The 16,568-nt window shown below is 37.9% G+C and overlaps 1 protein-coding gene across 1 annotated transcript in view; it reads right to left on the bottom strand.

Moving 5' to 3' along the window:
- RAD18 (RAD18 E3 ubiquitin protein ligase) overlaps positions 1-16,568 on the bottom strand; it is a 207,545-nt gene that overhangs the window by 132,201 nt on the left and 58,776 nt on the right. Inside the window, exon 7 of the mRNA XM_007945846.1 lies at positions 3,426-3,610. Coding sequence (XP_007944037.1) covers positions 3,426-3,610 — 185 coding nt within the window. The remainder of the gene's footprint in view (positions 1-3,425; positions 3,611-16,568) is intronic.

Genomic DNA, 16,568 nt, shown 5'->3' with positions numbered 1-16,568 from the left:
AAACAAAAGACAGGCATATGAATTGAACATTTACCTCAAGTAGATACACTCCTTGGAGAGAACAATCATGGGAGAAAGAAGGGCTGCTTATGCACAAGGAGACAGCTCAGGGGGCTGGAGTGCATGGAGGGATGGACACAGGGAAGAGGTAACTATGGGGAGAGAGTGGGAGGGGAGCTGTTGCATTGTGGTAAACTGTGGTCAATCTCATGAAACAAAGTATATGTGAACTGCTGTATGGAAAGTAAACTTGCTTTGTAAACCTTCACCCAAATCACAATTTAAAAAAAAAAAAAAAGGAAAAGGAATAAGGTAGTAATATCTGGTACATGCACACCATGTAAAGGATTTCATTTTACTTTGATCTACAATCAACAGTCATGGAAGCAGCAATCAGGAAATCAAATGATTACTGCATAGGGCAAATCTACCAAAAAAAGAGGGCAAAGCTTCTGCAAAAGACCTCTTTAAAGCATTAAGACACAAAGATGTCACTTTGAAGACTAAGGTGTACCTAACCTAAGCCATGGTATTTTTCAGTCGCCTCATATGCATGTGAAAGCTGACAATGAAAAAGAAGACTGAAGAAGGGTTGATGTCTTTGAATTATGGTGTTGCCAAAGAACACTGAAACCACCATGGACTGCCAGAAGAATGAACAAATCTGTCCTGCAAGAAGTGCAGCCAGAATGCTCCTCGGCAACAAGAATAGCCAGACTTCATCTCACCTACTTTGGTCATGTTGTCAGAAAAGACAACTGGAGAAGGATATTATACTTTGTAAAGCAGAGGGTCAGCGAAAAAGGGGAAGACCCTCAACAAGATGGATTGACACAGTGGCTGCAATGATGGGTTCAAGTACAGCAAAGATTGTGAGAACAGTACAGGATTGGGCAATGTTTCATTCCGTTGTACACAAGACTACTATAAGTCAGAGGTGACTCGATGGCACCTAACAACTGCAAAAGACCTCTTTAAAGTATTAAAGAGGAAAGATGTCACTTTGAAGACTAAGGTGCACCTGACTCAAGCCATGGTATTTTCAATATCCTCATATGTATGTGAAAGCTGGACAATGAGTAAAGGAGATAGCAGAAGAATTTGAATTGTGGTGCTTGCAAAAAAATAATGAATATATCATAGACTGCCAGAAGAATAAACACATCTGTTTTGGAAGACTTACAGATGGCAAAAGAAGAATGGCTAAGCAAACTATGGTACATACACACAACGGAATACTATGCAATACTAAAGAATAATATAGAATCTACAAAACACCGCATAATGTGGATGATCTTGGAGAACATTATGTTGAGTGAAATAAGTCAATTACAGAAGAACAAATATAGTATTAGTTCATTATTGCAAAAAGTCAAGGAAAGGTTTATATATGGAAGGAAATTTTCTTTGTTGGTTACCAGGGGTGGGAGGGGAGGGAACACTATAAAAACAACAACAAAAAAAATAGTAAAATAAGATAAAATATTTTCAAAAAAAAAAAGAAAGACTTACAGCTGGAAAGCTTCTTAGAAGCAAGAACATTTTGTTCATATTATAAGAAAGGAGCAATCCCTAGAGGAAGATATCATGCTTGGTAAAGCAGAGGGTCAGCAAAATGAGACAGACGGACAGAGAGGCTTCAGTGAGGAGCTCAAGCATGGCAATGATTGTGAGGATGGCACAGGACCAGGCTGTGTTTTGTTCTGTTGTAATAGGGTCACTGCGTCAGAAGCAACTCAACCACACCTAACAACATGTATGAACCTTGAAAGTATCATGTTAAGTGAAAGCAGTCAGTCACAAAAGACCACATATTATATAATTCCATTTATATAAAATGTCTAGAACAGGTAAATCTATAGAAACAGAAAGTAAATTCGTGATTGTAAGACATGTGAATTTTATCTCAGTAATGCTGCTAAAAACCAATGTAATAAACTATATCACATAATTTTTTTAAAAAATGACCATACAAATATATATCCAGGAAAAAATTGGTATACAAAAAATGTCAAGAATTCCCATAGATCAATAAGAAAAAATTAGATTCCCAGAACAGAAAAACTAGGCAGAAGACTTTTCACAAGAGAGGATTCCACGTGACCAATAAACATGCTGAACATCATAAGTCATTAGGGAGATGTGAATTAAAACCATAAAGAGATACTATCATGAACCACCAGAATGGCTAAAATGAAAAATTAGATATTGATGGTGTCAAAGACATGAAACAGCTGGAAATCTCATACCCTCCTGATGAGGATGTATATTGCTAATGAGCTTTTGGCTGTATCCATGAAAGCTAAACATCTGTAAATACAAAACACTCCTGTCCTACATGTATATACTCAACATCAATGTGTACCCACACACATAGAAAACATTATTTATACCAGTATTATTCTTAGACTCCAAAGAGTGGAAATAATCCAAATGTTCACCAATCACTGAATGGATAAAGCATGATATATTTATACAAAGGAATAGTTTATAGCAACAAAACGAAAAACCACAACTTTTCACAAAAGCATGGATGAATCTTATAAACATAATGTTGCACAAATGATCCAGATTCAGCAAAGCTATGATTCCATTTATATAAAAATTTAAAACAGACAAAATTAATATATGGCATCAGAAGTCACCACAGTGAATGACAGAAAGGAGCTCTGGTGGTATAGTGCCTAAGGCATTTGACTGCTAACCAGGAGGCTGGTGGTTCAAACTCACTACCCACTTCACAGAAGGAAGACTAAGCAATCTACTCCCATAAAGATTTACTGCCTCAGAAAACCAATGGGGTTTGCCATAAGTAGGAATTGATGACAGTGGGTTTAGTTTTTTGGGGTTTGGTAATTGCTTACCAGGTACCATACCATGCACTGTACATACATTTAATAATTTATTCCTCTCAGAAACACTATAAAGTAGGTAGTATTATAGCCCTTATTTTAAAGATGAGAAATCTGAGATACAGAGAGATTAAGCAACCTGCCCAAAGCTACCTAGTCATGATGCAGCAAAACTGGGATTATATCTCAGGCTCTCCAGAGCCACTCTTAACCACCATACTACCTCTGGAAGGCAACTGGCAACCATGGTTGCCTCTGAGAAGAGGATTTGGGGACTAGGAGATAGACTGATAGAAAAGCTTGCTTGTCATAGCACACTCTAGGTATTTTTTGACTGACTATAAGGTTGGGCAATCCTACTTCCGTAGTGATACTGCCTCGGAAACCCAAGGAGGGGTCGCTATGAGTCGGGGCCGACTCGATGGCAAACAACAACAACAATATTTACATGTATTATCTATTATCAAAGTGTATTTATTAAATTTTTTTCCTATTGTCTTATGGTTTATAACCCGAGCTACACAAAATGCTTTATTCAGAGGACAAGCCTAGCACATTGCTCTATTGCTTTACCTGATTTAGGATGCAGAGAATCACACTGGGCATTGTACATGTGTACAAATTCTTGGTGCCTTTTAATGAGCTGTTGTTTATTTCCTTGAGTAGATAATCCATGCTGTTTTAGCCTTTTTCTCAAATCACGGTCAGAGAGCAAGTTATAAACCATTTTGGGCATTGGTTTCCTTTTGTAAGCAGAACTGAAAAGGGAAGAAAAAAAAAGATCACTAAGGATTACTGTAAATTATCAATGCTTTTTATGTGAAACAAGAAAAAGGTTTCATGTAAAACCTTCTGACTGAATACCTAAGCCATTAAGAAATAAAGAAAAAGAGCAGAAGCATCAAGTTTGTGGATAAAGTTGACAGGCCTCAACATGATACATCTGAAGTACCTGTAGTACAGGCAGTATCTAGGTGATAGCCTGAAGTGAGACACTCAGGTGTCTGAAAGACGTCAGGCCCAAAAATGAAGGCTTGAGGCTTATCTAGAAGGCTTGTTGATCAAATGCTATGAGAATTTCACTTGGAATCACACTTAAGCAGTTTTGTTGTTGTTAGGTGCCGTCAAGTCGATTCCACTATGAATTCATAGTGCTCTGTACAACACAGCAAAACATTGCCAGTTTCGTGCCATTCTCATAATCCTTGCTATGCCTGAGCCCATTATTGCAGTCACTGTGTCAATCCATCTCCTTGAGGGTCTTCCCCTTTTTCACTGACCCTTCACTTTACCAAGCATGATATTCTTCTCCAGAGAACGTTCCTTTCTGACCAAATTAAGTAAGATGAAGTCTGGCCATTCTTGCTTCAAAAAATCATTCCAGCTGTACTTCTTCACTTAGAATCACACTTAGGTGGACTTACCTATCCAATTCTCTACTTTTTTAAAGCATGCTTTTCTTAAGATTGTCAGGACCTCTGGTGGCATAATGGTTAAAGCATTCGCCTGCTAACCAAAAGGTCAATGGTTTGAACCCACTAGCCACTCTGTGGGAGAAAGATGAGACAAACTACTTCCATAAAGATTACAGGCTTGGGAGCCCTACGGGCAATACTACTCTATCCTCATGGGTTTCTGAGTTGGATCAACCAGATGGCCGTGGGTGGTGTTTTTTGTTTTGTTTTGTTTTTTCTCCCTAAAATTTGTCCATGGTTTCCATGCAAAAACCCTGTGATAACCAGTTATATCAGATGATTAGAGTACAAACATTATTGAAGGTTAGACTTGATATATTATCATATATAGCTTTAGAAAAAAAAATTATAATTGATAGGCAAAACTGCCCCCCTTCAACTTCAGGCAATCAATCTGCAAAGGTACTATATGAGTACGAATAAAAGATGACCTACTGGGATAGTTAGCTTTACCTGATTCATTACCACCACTGAAAAAAGAAATGAGAAAGTTGGTGGGTAGATTGTATTCTTGTGGTATCATCTTCAAAGAATATAATTGAACACAACAAAACACAAAAGGGTTATGTTCAACCTCAGTGATTTGTGTCATAAATACTTAGGGCGTTACAAAAAAATATATTAGCAAAATCACTACCTGGCTTTTCACTCCATTTACAAAATTAATACAGTGAAAAGCAATAAACCATAATTTGAAATATAATGAAGTCATATTAATATACTTTCTCCTACTCTCTCCAAAGCAAGAAATAAACATTGCTTCTTAAAATGGAATAGCATTCAAGCTACTTAAAAGTACCAATGACTTGAGACCATTTCATAAAAAGGAACTCCTTAGTGGGTTTTAATCTCTTTAATCTGATGATAACACAGTTCTCACAGCACATTGTCCAGTTTAGCACTATGGCAATTAGATGTTTCATGAACACATATTCAAGGTAGTCATTACAACTGCGATCATATGAAATTGAGAATATTAAAGGCTCAGTTGAAAATCAGTAAGAATGTGAAATTAAAAGGCTTATCCAAAAAATAAAGTTTTACAAAGGACTTGTGTATGACTAATTCACACAAGGCTGTGTTTCCCAAACTTTAGTATACCTCAGAATCCACTAAAAGTCTGTTTGAAATATGTATTCACAGTCTCCTTTCCCACTCTAACCACCAATTCTGCTTCAGGTCTGAAGTGGAAACCTAAAATTAGTATTTTTAACAAGGTTCCTCAGGGTACATTTAATGCAAATGATCCAAAGGCCCATTTGTCCTTGGCTAAATTACTTCTTATATGCTCTGATGATAAAGTCTAAAAGCCACAGACAACTACTTTAACCATGGAAAGGCCTGCAACCCCTCAGCAGATTACATTTTTCTAAAAATTCTTCTTCTTATAATAACAGTTGGCTGGATTCTATATAAGACTTATAAAATTATGGCAAAATAAAACCACAGCAGGTAGCAAGAGCTGAATCATTTTCCAGGAGGTTGTACAAACACAGTGAGGGACAATTCATTAAATTCATATCTAAAATCTAAAGCATTTATTTTATCAATGATAGATGATTAAATTTATGACCGTGACATTCTAATAAAAAAACGGTTCTGTTCACTGCCATTTACCATGGAGAAAGCCAGCAAAGATTAACAATTCTAAAATATGACACCTGATAAATATTTCCCCAATATCAAAATGACATTAATCTTTATTCCATGATTTAGTGAAACTGAGTAAAGCATTTAAGGAGCTCTGAAGACATCAAAAGGAATCAGGTATTCTTTCAATCAACTCTGGTATCAATCTATAGAATGGGTTAGGGGTGTCATAACATCTAAGAGATGTCCCATCAGGGTGTTGTAGAAGACATCTAAAAACTGGGAAAAACTCATCTATGTGAGTAGAACCCAGGATGAGGCTCAATGATTCCCTAGCGGTATCTCCACAAACACTAATTTTCCAAAATGTAACATATGTTACAAGGACAAAAAAGTTTTATGGTTAAATAATTTTAGGAATCACTGGATTAAACAAAATGCAATATTAACTTTGATGTTGTTGTTGTTGTTCTTAAGTGCTGTCGAGTCGGACCCAACTCACAGCAATACCTACTTGGGTTTCCGAAGCAGTATCACAATGGAAGTAGATTGCCCAACCTTCCTTCCGAGAAGGTTTAACTTTGATGTAAGACTTCTCAAAGCCTTCAACGCATTAGCCTGTCAAGTGAATCTCTCCCTAAGAGAGAGACACACTATGCATGCTTCTTTGTCACACTACAGAGCAACCAGCAAGACTACTGTGTCCCATGGTACAGGATTTGGGAACCATTATTAAAACTTAAACATTTGGATAAGTATGTCTGTGGGAGAAATTTGCAGAATTATGTTAGAAAAAATATGACAAACCTATCTAGAAAAAAAGAAGTCCAGCAAGATAATCAGTACTGATTTTTTACTCTTCAAGGAGAAAAATGGTAAGCTTCTATACTCCCAACTCTTACCTCAGGAAGAAACATTTCTAAAGAGAAAATTAGGTCATCAGACTATCAAGGTTTACAGAAAATAATCCTAGGGATTATACATTTATTCTAAATATCTACTAAGTAAGCAACCTAAAAAGTAGAATTTATTCTTATCAATAAATTTATCCACTAGGAAGAAGTCCCGTGTATCCAAGAATGCCCCCAGGTTTCAACTCAGGTATGTAACCAAATATAAATTAATAATGCATCATTGGGCTTTATATATTGTTGTTGTGTGCCACTGAGTCAGACCTGACTTGACTTTGTCCCTCAGAACCTGCATTCACTCTGACTAACTCATAAAAGTTAACTGACAACTTTTTATCTGTAATCACAAAGAACAAAAAAAAATTTAAATGACTCTACCCTGCCAAGGTCTTTGGAAAATCCTCTTTCAAGTCCTTCAAATTGGTCCAACACAACAGTCAATCATTCTATTCATCTCTACCTCTCAGGTACCATTAATTTTTTTGGCTTCTCTTCCTCACTATTCCAAATTTCTCTGTACTATCTCCTATTCTCTCCCCACTTACTTAAAGATCCTTCCTGCATGTAGAGGTTAACTTCATTACTGAACTCATGACCCTCTTGTGCTTCTGACCTTGTTTTCATTTATGATCTGCTCTCTCCCTGGAGACAGTGGAAGGAAAGAGACTAAACGCTTAAATAATCTCCATTTTAACAAAATAAAATCTTTCCTTGATCTTACTGTCCCACTGCTTCCCCAAACTACCATCTCATCTGTTTGCCTGCCTTCATCACCAGACTTATCTAATTTATAGCTTCTGCATGCTTATTGTTTTCATTAATCACTGATTACTTAATACACTATAATTTAGCTGACTACAGTTTCAATCATGAACAACATGTACACAACAATAATGTACTAGTTTAATAAATTAGTGACTATGATTTACAAGAAGACTAGCACAGTAGTTTGAGTACAAATATTAAGTTGACAACTTATTAGTTGTGTCACCTAAGTTGTTTAGGGTGGAAAGGATATTAAATTTCATACATATTCTTTTCGAACCTTTATATATATGTATGTAAGTGCCTTTTCAAAAAATTAAATTTTTAAAAAACCTTAAGATTTTTTAAACCTCTGGACGTTCTAAGAGAGCTCTGGTGGTATAGTACCTAAGACTGCTAACTAGAAGGATGGCAGGTCAAATCCACTGGTCACTCCTCAGAAGGAAGATTGGGCAATCTACTTCAGTAGAGATAATGCCTTGAAAACCCAAGGAAGGGTTACTATAAGTCAACTCAACTCGATGGCAGTGAGTTTGGCTTTGGTTTGGTAGACACTCTAAGGCAGGACTTGAGGGCTGCTTTTCAATTGAGGGTGGCTCTATTTTAAGGCCAGGGCCTGAGGTAGGTGGGCATGGGGCTGATGGGCTAGTTTCACTTGGGGGCGACCTATTTTAAGGTTGGGGACTGAGGTAGGTGGGCATGGGGCTCAGGGACTGTTTTTCAGTTGGGGATAGCTCTAGTCTAAGGTTGGGGCCTGAGGTAAGAGGACACAGGGCCCAGGGACTGCTTTTGCTTGGGGACATCTCTATTTTAAGGCTGGGGCCCAAGGTAGGCAGGCGCAGAGAGGTCAGGAACAACTAAGGGACACAAACTTGTCTGTTAGCTTGTCTGTGGTGGCTTTCATGTTGCTGTGAGGCTGGAGGCTATGCCATCAGTGTTGCAAAATGCCAGCAGGGTTACTTCATGGTGGACAGGTTTCAGTGGGGCTTCCACAGAAAAACAGACTCAGAAGAAGGAAGAGGCCATCCATTTCTTAAACAACTGGCCAGTAAAAACCTTATGAACAGCAGTGAAACACTGTTTAATATATTACTGGAAAATTTTATGAATAGCCCTGAAACACTTTCCAAATGTGCCAGAAGATGAGCCTATCAGGTCGGAAGGCACTCAATATTTGACTGGGGTAAGCTGCCTCCTCAGAGTAGAGATGACCTTTACAATAGAGATAAGGTAAAGCTTTTGGGACCTCCATTGGCTGATGTGGCACAATTCAAAATGAGTAGAAACAGATGCAAGCATCCATTAATAATTGGAACATGGAATGTATGAAATAGGAATTTAGAAAAATTGGAAGTTGTCAAAAATGAAATGGAATGCATAAAGATCAATATTCTAGGCATTAGTGAGCTGAAATGAACTGATTTCGGTCATTTTGAATCAGACAAGCATATGATCTACTATGCCAGGAATGACAAATTGAAGAGGAATGTTGTTGTCACAAAGATTGTTTCAAGATCTGTCCTGAACCACCGTCGCAGGGGATATCAAGCTCAATTGGCATAACGTACTACACAAAGCATTGTTCCACCTCCTACTTTGTCGAGTAGCAACTGGGATCTTAAAAGCTTGCATGCTGCTAACTAGATGCAATGATGGGTCCCTCCTCGTCCCGAGCAAAGAAGAATGAAGAAAACCAAAAATTCATGGAAACAATTAGTCCTAGCAACTGGTACACCATCCGATCTGCAGCCTACATGACTAAGAGACCAGAAGAACTAGATGGTGTCTGGCTACCACTGTCAACCACTTGCAAGGGGATCTATGTAGGAGATCCTGCATAGAGAGGGAGAACAATGTGGAACAAAACAGAACTACTGAGACTATGGCCCCTAGCTGCCCTTCAGGTCTGGAATTGAACCCACACCTGTGGCTTCCAGCAAAAAAAAAAAGAGAGGCATATGAGTTGAACATTTACCTGAGGTAGATACACTCCTTGGAGAGAACAATCATGGGAGAAAGAAGTGCTGCTTATGCACAGGGAGACAGCTCAGGGGCCAGCAGTGCATGGAGGGATAGACACAGGGAAGAGGTAACTATTGGGAGGAAGTGGGAGGGGAACTCTTGCATTGTGGTAAATTGTAGTCAATGTCATGGGACAAAGTATATGTGAACTGCTGTATGGAAAGTGAATTTGCTCTGTAAATTTTCACCCAAATCACAATTTAAAAAAAAAAAAGATCTGTCCTGAAGTACAACGCTGTTACTGATAGGATAATATCCATATGCCTACAAGGAAGACCAGGTAATACTACTATTATTCAAATCTATGCACCAACCACCAAAGCCAAAGATGAGGAAACTGAATATTTCTACCAACTTCTGCAGTCTCAAATTGACCAAACATGCAATCAAGATGTGTTGATTATCACTGGTGACTGGAATGCAAAAGTTGGAAACAAAGAAGAGTTACCAGCAGTTGGAAAATATGGCCTTGGTGATAGAAATAACGCCAAAGATCACATGATAGAATTTCACAAGACCAACAACTTATTCACATTCACTGCAAATACCTTTCTTCAACAACATGAACAATGGTTATACACGTGGACCTCACCAGATGAAATACACAGGAATCAGATTGACTACATCTGTGGTAAGAGGTGATGGAAAATAAGGCCAGGAGCTTGACTGTGGAACAGACCATCAACTATTCATAACCACATTCAAGCTGAAGTTGAAGACAATTAACACAAGTCCATGAGAGCCAAAATATGACCTTGATAATATCCATCCTGAATACAGAGACAATTTAAAGAATAGATCTGACGCACTGAACACCAGGAATCGAAAACCAGAGGAATTATAGGATGATATCAAGAACATCATCCATGAAGAAAGCAAGAGGTCGTCAAAAAGATGAGAAAGGAAAAAAAGATCAACACAGATGTCAGAGGAGACTCTGAAACTTGCCCTTGAGCGGAGAGTAGCTAAAGCAAATGGAAGAAATGACAAGATAAAAGAGCTGAACATAAAATTTGAAAGAGCAGCTCAAGAAAACAAAACCAATTACTATAATGAAATGTGCAAAGATCTGGAGTTAGAAAACCAAAAGGGAAGAACACGCTCAGCATTTCTCAAGCTGAAAGAACTGAGGAAAAACTGAAACCTCGAGTTGCAATACTGAAAGATTCTATGGGCAATATGTTGAATGATGCAGGAAGCATCAAAAGAAGATGGAAGGAATACACCGAGTCAATATAACAAAAAGAATTGGTCGATGTTCATCCATTTCAGGAGGTGGCATATGATCAAGGACCAATAGTATTGAAGGAAGAAGTCGAAGCTGCACTGAAGGAATTGGCGAAGAAGGCTCCAGGAATTGAAAGAATACCCACTGAGATGTTTCAATTGAGCACTCACTCAGCTATGCCAAGAGATTTAGAAGACAGTTACCTGGCCAACTGATTGGAAGAGATCCACATTTGTACCAATTCCAAAGAAAGGTGATTCCACAGAATGCGGAAATTATCAAACAATATCATTAATATCACATGCAAGTAAAATCTTACTGAAGATAATTAAAAAACGGTTGCAGCAGTATTGATAGAGAGCTTCCAGAAATGAAAGCTGGATTCAGAAGAGGACGTGGAATTTGGGATAACATTGCTGATGTCAGATGGATCTTAGCTGAAAGCAAAGAATATTAGAAAGATGTTTACCAAAAAACCAAACACACCGCCATCGAGTTGGATCCGACTCATAGCGATTTACTTATGTTTTATTGACTACGCAAAAGCATTCAACTGTGTGGATCATAACAAATTATAGATAACATTGAGAAGAATGGGAATTTTAGAACACTTAATTGTAGTCATGAGGAACCTGTACATAGATCAGGAGGCTGTCGTTCGAACAGAACAAGGGGATATTGCATGGTTCAAAATCAAGAAGGAAGTGTATCAAGGTTGTATTCTTTCACCATTACTTATTCAACTTGTATGCTGAGCAAATAATCCAAGATGCTGGATTACATGAAGAACGTGGTATCAGGACTGGAGGAAGACCCATTAACAACGTGCAATATGCAGATAACACAACTTTGCTTGCTGAAAGTGAGGATGACTTGAAGCACTTTATGGTAGTTCTACTGATGAAAATTAAAAACTACAGTTTACAGTATGGATTACACCTCAATATAAAGAAAACAAAAATCCTCACAACTGGTCCAATAAACAGCTTCATGATAAATGGAGAGAATACTGAAGTTGTCGAGAACTTCATATTACTTGGTTCTACAATCAACACCAATGGAAGCAGCAGTCAAGACATCAGACAACGTATTACATTGGGCAAATTTTCTGCAAAAGCCCGCTTTCAAGTGATAAAGACCAAAGATGTCTCCTTGAAGGCTAAGGTGTGCCTAACCCAAGCCATGGTATTTTCAATCACCTCTTATGCATGTGAGAACTTGACAATGAATAAGAAAGACCAAAGAAGAGTTGATGATTTTGAGTTGTGGTGTTGGAAAAGAATGCTAAGAGTACCATGGTCTGCTAAAAGGACTAACAAATCTGTCCTGGAGGAAATGCAGCCAGAATGCTCCTTGGAAGTGAGAATAGCCAGACTTCATCTCACCAACTTTGGTCATATTGTCAGCAAGAACCATTCCTTGGAGAAGCATATCATGCATGGTAAAATGGAATGTCAACGAAGAAGAGGAAGGCCCTCAATGAGATGGATTGACACAGTGGCTGCAACAATGGGCTGGGGTATAGCAAGGGTTGTGAGGCTAGCACAGGACCAGGCAGTGTTTTGTTCTGCTGTGCACAGAGTTGCTATGAGTTGGAGACGACTTCACAGCACTTAACAACAACAACAGACATTCTAAGAACCAAAGAAAGATTTTATATTGTTCTAAATTCAGAGTCTAATCTTGTTTTCTTTGACCAAAGGGCTTTATGGTAGTTCTAAAATTCTAAGAGAAGAAAACAAGTTCAGAAAGAATTGAATTCTGGTACTTCTGGCAATGATAGAATAGGTAGACAAGTGACTCAGATGCTCTGCAACAAAATGAGAAACCAATTGAAATAGATACGAAAGATAATCCTGGAACACTGAGTTTTGAAGGGAAGGATAAAGAAATGGATCAAAATACAAACTAGTAGAAGAATCTGAATGAAAACAGTGAATAAGGAGACAAACAGAGCTGCAATCTGTCACCTGTCCTGACAGCACAGCCAATTTGAATATTTACAAGTAGCATTCTGATCCAGGCAGAAACCTAAGAATCAGCTCTGCTCACCAAGGACTGCATGGGCAACTGCACAGGTGGCTAAGAACTAGAAAGGAAAACAGTGAAGAAATAGACAAAAAGAGCTATAGACTACCAGCTGTCCTGAGGGTGCAGCCATTTTGAATATTTGAAAGCCATGTGCACATTGTGAATATTTGCAAGCGGTGTTCTGATCTAGGCAACAACCTAAGAATAGGCTCCACTTGCCAATGGCAGCACAGGCAAGAGCACTGGAGGCTTAAAACTAGAAGGTACAATATTCCCCTTGTTACTCTTATATGCCACATCTACTTGGTGAAAAGAGGTGTGGCCATCCCTCAACTCCACCCACTTTCTTTACTGGCAAGAATTCCATCCTACTTTCTGTGCACTAACAGCTCACAGAGCCTGGGTGACCTGCTCCACACACCCCCTCCAGTTTTGTTTGTTTTTAAATGATTCATTTTTGTTCCTTTCTGCCCTTTTTCTCTTTTCTTGTTTTGGTTCTTCCCACCCCTTGCTTTCCTTTTTACAGGTGCTTTAATTTTTTTTCCTTTATTATTCTTTTACTCTTATGCTTTTCTCTCACAATTCCCCCTCAAGAGCTATGGTGGTTTGTTTGTTTGTTTGTTTTCTCTTTTCTGATATATTTTTTTTCATTTTTCTTCTCATTTATTGCCTTTCCTTTTTTAGTTGTTTTTTGTTTTGTTTTGTTTTATTTTGTTTTTTAGCAATTGTTTCTGTGTGATTACATGGTTTCAGTTTTTTGTTCTCGTCCTCTTATTATTTTGGTGGTTTATTTATTTATTCATTTACCTAACTGAGTGGGAGACAGCAACCATTTCCACATAACCTAACCATACCCATACCTCCTGCAGCCCCAGCCACTGGGTAAGCACCACCACTTTCTTCTGTACCAACAGATCAACAATAGATGATGGCCAGTACTAGCCAAACTCACCCTCAACCACCCTTCAAGAACAGCTAACAGAGGTCTGTGCACATACTCTCATTCTCTCTCACAACCACCAGGAGACAGGTGGTGAGGGCCTAAATGATGCCAACTAGCAAATAGAGAAGCACAGTACCCTGCTCACACAGACACATCAAAACAAAATAAAGCGAGAAAAAAAAATTGGGGGCAAATCGCACCAACACATAATCACCAATTAAATATAAATACAATGACATCCCAATGTCTCAGAAATAACTGAACATCCCAGTCCATGCAAAGAAGCAAGACAAAGTAGTACAAACAAAGGACCAGGACACTGACCTAGAAAACACCCCTGAGAAAGAAGCAGCATTGGCACTTCCTGATAAGGAATTCAAAAGAATTATATTTAGGTACCTTTGTCTAAGGCATTTGACTGCTAACCAGAAGGCTAGTGGTTCAAACCCACCAGCCACTTCTTGGAAGGAAGGCTGGGCAATCTACTCCCATAGTGATATTGCCTCCAAAACCCAAGGAGGGGTTGCTGTGAGTTGGATCCGACTCAACGGCAGTGAGTTTGAGTTTTTTCAACAGATTGAGAGACAGAGCAAGTAAAACACTGGCAAAATTAAGAAAAGCACAGAAAACACTCTAGAACAATTAGGAAAACAATACAAGCACAAACTGACAAAATAAATGAAAAATTAGAAACAATACAAAAACGACAAACAGAAATCCAGAAAAGCAATATTAAGACTTTAGAAATAGATAACACATTGAAAGGAGTCGAATCAAATCAATGGAAGACAGAATTAATGAGATTGAAGACAAACATCTCAATATTACTATGTTAAGGGATAAATCAGAAAAAAGATCAAAACAAAATGAAGAAAGCCTAAGATTGATATGGTATACCATCAAGAGGAATCACCTATGTGTAACTGGAATTCCAGAACAGAAGAGACAAATAAAACCACAGAGAAAATTGTCAAAGATCTGTTGGAACAGACTTCCCTAATATGATGAAAGATAAGAAGATAATCCATTCAAGAAGTTCAACAAACCCCAAACAGGATAGACCACAGAAGAAAATCATACTCAAACTCACCAAAACCAAAGACAAAGAAAGAATCCTGACAGCAACATGAGAAAAAATAAAAAGTTACCTAGAAAGGAAAACCAATTAAGACTAAGCTCTGATTTCTCAGCAGAAACCATGCATGCAAGAAGGCAATGGGATGATATATATAAAACCTTGAAAGGAAAAAACTGCCAACCAAGAATTATATTCTCAGCAGAATTACACTGAATGTCAATGGATTAAATGCACCACTCAAGAGACAGAGAGCTGCAGACAGTATAAGAAACATAACCCATCAATATGCTGTCTACAAGAGACTCACCTTAGACACAAAGGCAAAAACAGACTAAAAATCAAAGGTGGCAAAAAGATAAATAAAGCAAATGGCAATCATAAAGAGCAGAAGTGGCAATATTAATTTCTGATAAAGTAGACTTTAAGACAAAAACCACCATGAAAGACATTATAAAATGATTAAAGGATCAATTGTACAAGAAGACATAACCATAATAAATATCTACACACCCAATGAAAGAGCCCCAAAATACATAAATCAGACTTTAACTGAAATGAAAAGACAAATAGATGACTCCACAGTAATACAAGGAGACTTTAATACACCAGCTTCAATGACAGAACTGGAAAGAAACTCAACAAAAACACAGAAGAACTAAACAATACAATTAACCAACTTGACCTTATAGACATGTACAGAGCAATTCTTCCAACAACAACACAATATACTTTCTTTTCTAGCACACATGGAACATTCACCAGGATAAACTATATGTTAGGTCATAAAGAAAAGCCTCAGTAAATTAAAAAACACTGAAATACTGCAAAGCATCTTCTCAGATGATAATGCTATCAAATTAGACATCAAAACTAGTTAAGACCAATGGAAAAAGAGAAATACACGGAAACTGAGTACACTCTCCTTAAAAACAACTTGGTAATAAATAAAAAATGAAATTAGAAAATTCCTTGAATCAAACAAAAGTGAAAAGACAACATGCCAAAATCTTTGGGGCACTGCAAAAGCAGTGTTCAGAGGGCAATTGATAGCAATAAATGCACACATCAAAAAAGAAAAAAGAGCCAAAATCAACAACTTAGCTGAACATCTCCAACAATTAGAAAAAGAGCAGCAAAAAAAAAAAAAAAGCTTATAGTCACCAGATGAAAAGAAATTAATAAATATTCAAGCAGAAATAAATGAAACAGAAAATAGAAAGACAATAGAAATTATCAACAAGACTAGAAGTTGGCTCTTTTAAAAGTTTAAGAAAAAGACAAACTACTGACAAACATAACAAAGGAAAAGAAAGGAAAGAAGCAAGTAGCATGAATAAGACATGAAGCGCGCAATGTCACACCAGAACTACTAAAAAGGCATGGTGGTGGCATCTTCTGACCTCCTGTAACTGCACAAAATGGAGACAGAATCACCATCAACAGCCCAAGGCTTATTCATATGAGGCCAGTCATGCCACCACACTCCAGTCTTTTTACCAATTCTGACATGAACCTTCTCTCCCATGTTGTTTGTTGTTGTTAAGGGCCGTCAAGTCGTTTCCGACTCATAGTGACCCTATGCACAGCAGAACGAAACACTGCCCGATCCTGCGCCAGCCCCACAATCCCTGCTATACTTGAGCCCATCATCGCAGCCACCATGTCAATCCATC

The sequence above is a fragment of the Orycteropus afer genome, unplaced genomic scaffold (assembly GCF_000298275.1).
Source record: "Orycteropus afer afer isolate SDZICR_OR568_19922 unplaced genomic scaffold, OryAfe1.0 scaffold00144, whole genome shotgun sequence".
NCBI lineage: Eukaryota > Metazoa > Chordata > Mammalia > Tubulidentata > Orycteropodidae > Orycteropus > Orycteropus afer.
This window is presented reverse-complemented; position numbering and strand designations above follow the sequence as displayed.